At 35.5% G+C, this 7925-nt stretch overlaps 2 protein-coding genes across 2 annotated transcripts; both read right to left on the bottom strand.

Moving 5' to 3' along the window:
* Positions 1-2322: 2322 nt before the first annotated feature.
* Positions 2323-3648, bottom strand: LOC118433758. The gene is made up of 5 exons (XM_035845987.1): positions 3504-3648; positions 3205-3392; positions 2965-3124; positions 2676-2905; positions 2323-2594 (listed from the first exon to the last, which is right to left on the bottom strand). The coding sequence occupies exons 1-5, from the start codon at positions 3646-3648 to the stop codon at positions 2448-2450; spliced, it is 870 nt and encodes a 289-aa protein (XP_035701880.1). The 3' UTR covers positions 2323-2447.
* Positions 3649-3836: 188 nt separating this feature from the next.
* On the bottom strand, positions 3837-7624 carry LOC118433757. Its single transcript, XM_035845986.1, has 6 exons — positions 7282-7624; positions 7087-7208; positions 4392-4538; positions 4178-4324; positions 4050-4085; positions 3837-3968 (listed from the first exon to the last, which is right to left on the bottom strand). The coding sequence occupies exons 1-6, from the start codon at positions 7349-7351 to the stop codon at positions 3837-3839; spliced, it is 654 nt and encodes a 217-aa protein (XP_035701879.1). The 5' UTR covers positions 7352-7624.
* Between the last annotated feature and the right edge of the window lie 301 nt (positions 7625-7925).

Here is a 7925-nt window from a genome sequence, read left to right as displayed (position 1 = left end):
ACTTGGTTTCCAATTTTGAAAGCGGTCTGACGGTTTTCCCCATTTTTGGAATTTTTCTTTTAAGTGACCACATTATTTCTGACTGTATGTCTTAAGGATGCATTATGTTCGACGACTTCTCCAACTGAACAAATGGTGACTGGAATGATTAATTGATTAATCTATGTATGACTAAATAATTGTATTGACCATGTCAACAAAGTTATGTATTCGATGTGATGCACACTTAGCTAATTGTTTACTTTATTTTACTGAAGGGACATGAAGGGGAATGAGTGAAATGCATTATTTGTCAATTAACGATATTTGTCGCGATAATTGGCTTATAAGCTAGTGCTGAATCTTGCTGGGCAGTTTACTACTGGGCGGTGTATGGCTTTCAACCTATCAAGAAAAAATTACGTAAAATGTAAAAATCATTTAAATACGTATGTACCTATGTAGAAATATTGAAGTAGTATACCTCATTTAATTCTTGTCCAGGTGGAATTTCGACATGTAACACTCAACCTGATTTCGTCTGGTAGGACGGCAACTGAACCGATTTCGCTGATAAACAAGTATTAAAACTAATTGAAACCCACCGGGTTAACCTGCAGGATCCGTTATTGTGTTACCCGAAAAGGTGAATATCCCTATTTTAAGCAATTACCTGTAATCACCAATAAAGTTTGTCCTATGAAAGGAGTTTCCTACATTGCGATTGCTCAAAATGAATGCAGTCAGTTTGTAAAATTTTCATGAAGGGATCTCGGCGAATTGCAAAGGTGTGCATGCCAACTAATAAGAACAACACACAAATTACCCAGTTCCTCAATTAAGATAAATTGTGTGTGGCTATCTAACCATAACAGATAAATTACTGTTGTTCTTAATGGACAACTTGTCCAAACCATATGGGAATTTAACGTGTACATACGTGTTAAAATTTGTGCGTAAACGTAAACTCCCAATCTCCCTAATAACTCGCCATATTGATGGATTGATTTATTGAAGGCTTTTTGGGGCCTTTAGGCCCATAAAGGTACATGTATAATGCATATAGTACAAAGATTCGCATTTTTTTATAAAAAAAGAAAAATTGAAATAACAAAAGTGGTAATAAATTTTTAAGGTTGCGCACATATATACTGATAGATACGTGTGTATGTAAACAAGTGCAAATTACACAAATATGTATGTATATCTGCAACACCGCAGTTGTATGTACATACATTATTCACTTGCAGCCACAAGATTTAATCACCATATCCTTGTACTTTTTAATAGTTACGTTCGAAAGGTCATCATAATACTGAAATTATTCAAATGAAAACAAAAATGGTCACGATTTAATGTAAACCAACAAGTTAGGGTAGTATGTACATATATACGTAGAGTGAGCCCAATATACATACATATTAGTACGGGGTACGGACGCTTGCTACATAGGCATAATCATGTGCAACTTTGTTTCTTATAGTAATTTTCTTATGAAATTTTCTGAATTTTACAGAATAAGTACTTATATTTCAAGATATCATAGATTTGTTTAGCCAAGATGCATGGTTTCAAAGCTAAATTACATGGAAATGAACACAAAAAAAGTTACTACACCCCTTCATAATTTTCGACTTCAACTTGTTTAAACTTATATACAGCTTTTGATTGGTATATACTCAATCACTTCCTTAATATATTTTTGGATCGACCAAATCCACCAAATTTTCTGTTGATTTCATTTCAATTTTTCACATCGAAGATGATGTCACCGCGTAAAGGTATCTTTTGATTTAAAACAACGATTGGAAATTGTGTGGCCTAATTTTGCATACAAATTTTCTACACCTCTTAAAAATTTTCGCTTCGAATGGAGTAAAATGTCACTCCAATAGGTAGTCAAAGTGCTTCGACGCTGCCCGGAGTAATGCGTGTAGCAACTAGTCTGGAGTAAGCGTACTTACTCCACTCAGAGTTGTAGCATGCTCCAAATTATGCATAGGGCTTGAACGATACATAGTAAGATTTTACTCGATATGATGCAATTCTGCCCGATTCTAAGTAAAAGTGAACACGATTTTGAGTATATGGCTTACTCTGTCCGGGGCTCGCCTTACTAATTTAGAAGTTCAGTTAAAAACGGGGAAAAATATATTTATTTGTGTGAGTGCGATTTATTATTTCACAACTATTAAGTTTTACAATTCAATTACTTTCATAGGTAGGTTAAAAATAATATTACAGTGTAGCAAAAAATGTTTGAAATATTATTAACAGTAAAACAAGCTTTGAAACAGTTAAATATTCTGCATAATTTGTCCAATCAACGCCTGTACAAACGGGTGGAAGATTTGATTGGCAAGGTTTACCAAATACACCGTGATAAATAAATAACCAATGGTTAAACGATTCAACTGGAAACGGAAGTGGCAACACGGTGAAAATCTTAGTCAATGAGTCAAAGGCTTTCAAAATTTTGAACCGCATGGAATGGCAACCTTATGAATGATGATAAAAAATGAATCAAACTGCAGATCGGCCATAGTCCCCAGGGCAAGTAAAAACGGAGCTTGGTGTGTGTTCATCTTAAGAATTTCGGCTACATGAGTATTTTTCTGGCAAAAAGAAGATTGCATATTAATTAGAATGAGATTATACATAATTGCCCTAAGATTATAGTACAAACGATAACGCACCGGTTTTACAACAAACATGCTTTTGTATACGTCCAAGTCCGACGCTTTCAGAATCGACATGGTTTTCTTGGGGGGACGACCAGCGGCTTTTGCCTTACGTTTTCCTCTCGTAGTCACCATAGGCAGTTCTCCATCGTCAAACTGGTCCTCCAAGTTGTCGGATGCGGCCCGTCGGCCACACGATGGAAGCACAAACGGCAATACGCAATAAGCCAGTATTGTAACGTCATCTAAGGAACAAAAAAATACATAACTTTGAGTTAAAAATAATTATTTGGTAATAAAGTACCGGAGGACAGGTCATAACGACTCTTCATCACACCGAATTTTTTCAAGTAGTCGATTCCACTCTCTTCTGCATATTCCAGGATTTTTCGAGATACCCTTGGCCACCGGTCGTACATCACGAAGGCCAGTGCAGGATGACGGCAATCGAAATCTTGAGTTATCTATATATGTATATATTTTGATAAAGTAATCCTGTTAAGTTAACTCTTGCGTACTTTCATATAACATAATTTGTACATACCATCCCCTCTGTATCGAAAAGTCGAGGCATGGATACTACTAAATTATCCAGAATATCTACATTTACCGCGTTAAGTCGGCGTATCACTGTGCGACGTTGAAAAACGGTATTTTTCATTGCCGAGTCAACATCAGTTCCAAAATTCTGGCGAATATACTCCAGAATTCCTTCCTCCGGATCTGGATCATCTATATATTAACAGGGTATTACAATGACAGCAAAATTTGCAGAGTGTTTGGCTACCAAATGGGCGAGAAGTCAAGTGGTCATTAAAGGTTATAAAGGTTAAAAAATCTCACCATCCTCGTCATCAGATATCCAATTCAAAACGGGCAAATCCAATTCGTTACACTTTGTAGCTGAAGTAGACAGAAGTTTTTTATCGGAGATTTTTTTTCGCTTATTTGTAAGCCTTTCCTCCAAAAATCCGCTCGCCGGGGCCATCGCTGCTACCCATGAACCACATCTGGTAACCGAGATGCTTGCGTCTGGGGTCCCCTAGGGCTGGATATTTTCCGACAAGATCTTTTGCCATTTGGTCCATTGCTTGCTTACTTGGGCTATAAACGGCGACTAATTGAATCAAATAAAATCTTTTATTGTTTGCCTGTAACGTACCATGTTCAAGATTTTCAATGATAGCATCCACCAGTACTGGCGGCGATGGTCTGACGGTCATCCTTAACCACCATTTTCTTGGCTGGGATCTTCTGAAATAGTATATGCTTCACTGCATCATTTTTTCGCAAAACCGCATCAATATCCTGCAAATATTACCCCCATTAAAAAATTGTATACGAAAAGCTTAGCAACCCAGAAACTTGCAACACTTGTCGAAGACTTACGAAATTATAAAATCGATGTTCATGTATGGGAGCGCTCTGAAATTGACGAAGCCAGATAATCGTATTGAGCACACAAAAAATATGGAAGAGAACAATGTACTTAAAATATTTAATTTAGTATTTATAACCGGGCTGGATTCCACTGGTCTTGTGAATGAGGAACCAGAAGTGGTGGCCAATTCTATGGAATCTGAAGTTGATGCAGTGGAATTTTGGCTTAACGGTTCGTTCTCTCTGATTACTTCAAGAAAAATCGTTTGACTTGAAGGTAGTTGCTAAATATAAAATAATACAAATTAATAAACTGAGCAGCTAGAAAATTTGGTTATTTTTCATTCGTACCTGATGAGTAATAGAAGATGATGGGGAGGATAATTCTGCCCTTTTGGATAGCAGAATGTCGGTTGGTAATCTTAGTCCTCGTTCAAGAAGTTCTCGGTTGCTTATCAATGAGGAAGTGAACAAACTTTGATTGTCGTCTTCGACGCGCTTGTCACAAAATAAATTATTATATTATATCAAAGTACTTAAAATTTATGTTAATTTAGTGGATTAGTTCGGTATTCATTTACGTCAGACCTTGGTAATAAAAATAAATTGAATTACTCAAACTAATTTAAATGGAACACTAATATATTCGTTGACATCATTGTCAAAAAACGAATGCATTGTGTATAAGGGCTGGTAATGCTTAATTGCATGCAGATCTACTAATCGAATTTTATTCGACTTACAAATTTGGTAGGCTGACAAATGTGTCACAAGCTTGCTAGAAAATTCGGTTACTATGAAAGTACAATCGTCGTCCTCTAATAAAATTCCTTCAATTTTCCCCGAACTCTGGAAAAGCGTGCAATATTTCAATATTACAAAACCTCCTACTCTAAATTCAGAATTATTGGATTCAACAAGATTTGATATTTTGATTATAGGATTTTCTTGGAAATGGAAATGATCAGCCACAAGCTCAGCATGCACAAAGTCATTCAACTGAATAAATTCGTATTTAGGGACTACGAATGTGCACGGTGAAAATACATTTTTTTGAGATTAAAGAAAAACATCGCCCAAGCTGATGCCTATAAGCCAATGTTTTGGGTATATTCTTAAAATTGCACACCGTATGCGCTGTAGTTTTGAATACTTTGTGTCGAGCTTCGTAAGTCATGCTCCAGTACTGCCTTAGAGAACCGATTTGAACAATTGAACCTGAATAATGAAGAAGATGATGATGTTTAGGTTTCAGTTTTCGTTTGAATAATTCTTGATAATTACAACAGAATTCAGAAATAAGAGAGTCCAAGTAAATAAGGCCACCCTTCGTAATAATGTGCGAAAGAATTATGTCACAAATTTCTCGTAATAGCAAAAATAGTTTCCATACAGGATCATCGTGTGGCATTAAATCGCCAAGTATTAACGGTAAAGAGACGAGCAAACACAAATTTTGAGAAGCATTTTGTCCTGACTTTGTGTCACCCTTTAGCACTGAGGCTTTAATTTGAGACGGTTTACTTCTACGGAAGTGCCGTCCATAATCAAAGGATTCAATTCGATAATTCAGCTTATCCAAATTGAAACGCTTGTTTTTAATTCCTAAACTGATCATTAAATTGAGTAAATCAGGAACTACCCCTTCCAGTAGGTCGTGCATAATATCAAACACGAACACTTTCGTTACGTGGTGATATGGAAGTGAATTTATCACGGATTCAAAATTTATACCAGTAGCAGAAAGATTTCTAAATTCAACATCCTGATTATAATTCTCAATTGATCGCAATACTCCGGGGTTTTCGGTCACAGCGGTTTGACAATCATGCTTATGCATTTTACAACGCCTGCATGGATAATTGGCATTAAATCCCTCGGAAAAACCTAATATGGTGTGCAATCCTAAATTGTCACCCGATATTTGGGACAATGCAACTTTGATATTAATAGTTTTGCCATTGTGATTGAAATTTATCCCAGTTTCCCAAAGAAATAAAAGCTCTTTGACAATGATATTCATAACCGAGTTTGGAGATAATATCTTTAAATCCTCACTTTTAAGGGAACAGAGCAATATTATGTTTTCAATTGAACTATTATAATGACAAGGCATATCTTGGATTGAATAGTAAAAGTTTGCCAACTTATGTTTCCCATTTTTGGACCCCAAAGGATTAGCAACCTCAGCCTCGTCAAAGTATATATTTATAAAAATTACCTGAGATGGAAAGTTGGAATCGCGAAAAAACTTTCCATCTCGAAATGATGAAAATTTTCTCCCTGAATATGACTGTTGTTTGTCAAGTATGTCGTAAAAGCCTGGTTTCTGTAATAATTGGAAAATTGAGTCACGTATTGAAACATATTGAAGCTTAATTGGTCTGTAAACTTGTCGCTGGTTCCCAATTTTTAATGGAAAATGTAAATCTGTGTCCAAAACTATTTCTCGAGCAGGAATAAACAAATTTCCGTCAATTAAAAGCTTGTCTAACTTGTGTTTACTATCAAACGAAGAGAACACGTGAGCTAAGTTTTTAATTTGTTCAAGCTTAAATAACTTTTCACTTAATGTTTCGTTACTTTTTAATATTATAATGGATCTGCAAACAGCCTCTCCTAAGATCATTACGGTAAACTCCTTAATTAAAGTTAAAATCTCGTCTTTTGTGCTCATTGGGACCTTTCCTGAACGCAAAATTCCTGCAATCAATTTGAAAATTAATTCACGAAGTTCTTTGTTAATATCATTGTCGCAATCTTTTGTGAAACTTCGGTCAAGAAAATCTGCGTGAACTACTTTCATATTTTCAATTGGTGGATTTCTTTCCTCGTAATTTTCAGGGAGAAAATTTTCACTCAATAGCAACTTATGGAACTTGAAAGCATTTTTTAAATGGCTGATGTATGGCTTTCTTTGATATAAGCCACCACAATGAACACACCTATGTGAATCGGCTCCCAGTAATTTATGATCATTTTTTAAGTGATCAGAATACAATTTTAAAAGTTTAAATCTCTTTTCACAAACAAAACAAACATATACCGAATCAGACTGCAACTTATTTATTCCATTCCATATCAGAATCCGATCACCAAGGACTGGAACGACGTGGATGAGGTCATCTTTTTGAAGGTGTTGTAAAGAATCGTCGGTTAGATTGTTGTCTGTTAAAAAAACGTGCAAAACTAAGAGTTTTAACTTTAAAAAATGTAGAATGGAATTTAAAATAGATCTTACCTTTAAACAACTGACAGTATTTTCCAAGATTAAGTTGAGTTAACAATCTTTGAATCTCCGCATCACACATTTTGGAATTTTAAAAATAGGAATGTAAATTCCGGAATAAATGAGGGAAATGTGTAAATCTGGAATAGACTAATAAAGTCCAAAGTGCAAATCAAGAAGGGCGGGTGAATTGCGGTAGGCTTACTCGCAATGAAGTTCTCCTAACTTTAATGGGGGTAGATGTGGACTCATTTTTAAGTTATTGCCAAGTATGGTTTTTTCAGAGTTAGAAGGATCGCTTACTAGATTTAGAGCAACTGAACTTACTCTTAAAATACCTTCTTATTCTCGGTTTAGGGTTACATTCATTTTACTTTTCGAGAAGTACGCTACATTTTTGAGAGTGTATGTCAAATTAAAGGCGAGAGAATTAATAGGTTTTATGATTATAATTTAAAAATACCTGACAGTAGAGTAATTTTCCGTTGTAAACCCTGCTGTTTGTACGGATTTAAATCCAGTTTGGGCTTTACGATGCAAAAATACTGGCCAGATATTTCATTCTCAATTTTTGAAAATATTAGCGAACTATAAAAACATGCTCCCTTGAACCCTCTGTCGCCATCGTACTCCTCAAATGTCATTGACCGCTCCGA

This window comes from Folsomia candida, unplaced genomic scaffold (assembly GCF_002217175.1).
Source record: "Folsomia candida strain VU population unplaced genomic scaffold, ASM221717v1 Fcan01_Sc107, whole genome shotgun sequence".
Classification (NCBI taxonomy): domain Eukaryota; kingdom Metazoa; phylum Arthropoda; class Collembola; order Entomobryomorpha; family Isotomidae; genus Folsomia; species Folsomia candida.
Note: the sequence above shows the minus strand (reverse complement) of the source record. Positions and strands in the feature narration are given on the sequence as shown.

What these genes read in the sequence shown, in the direction of transcription:
- LOC118433758 (XM_035845987.1), bottom strand. Translation starts at nt 3,648, where the DNA reads ATGGCCCCGGCGAGCGGATTTTTGGAGGAAAGGCTTACAAATAAGCGA. An exon ending in GATATCTGATGACGAGGATG is followed by an intron (nt 3,393 to 3,503) that starts GTGAGATTTTTT and finishes GTTAATATATAG; the next exon opens with ATGATCCAGATCCGGAGGAA. An exon ending in GCATGTTTGTTGTAAAACCG is followed by an intron (nt 2,595 to 2,675) that starts GTGCGTTATCGT and finishes TCTTTTTGCCAG; the next exon opens with AAAAATACTCATGTAGCCGA.
- LOC118433757 (XM_035845986.1), bottom strand. Translation starts at nt 7,351, where the DNA reads ATGTGTGATGCGGAGATTCAAAGATTGTTAACTCAACTTAATCTTGGA. An exon ending in CATCTTCTATTACTCATCAG is followed by an intron (nt 4,325 to 4,391) that starts GTACGAATGAAA and finishes TTTTATATTTAG; the next exon opens with CAACTACCTTCAAGTCAAAC. An exon ending in GACCAGTGGAATCCAGCCCG is followed by an intron (nt 4,086 to 4,177) that starts GTTATAAATACT and finishes CGTCAATTTCAG; the next exon opens with AGCGCTCCCATACATGAACA.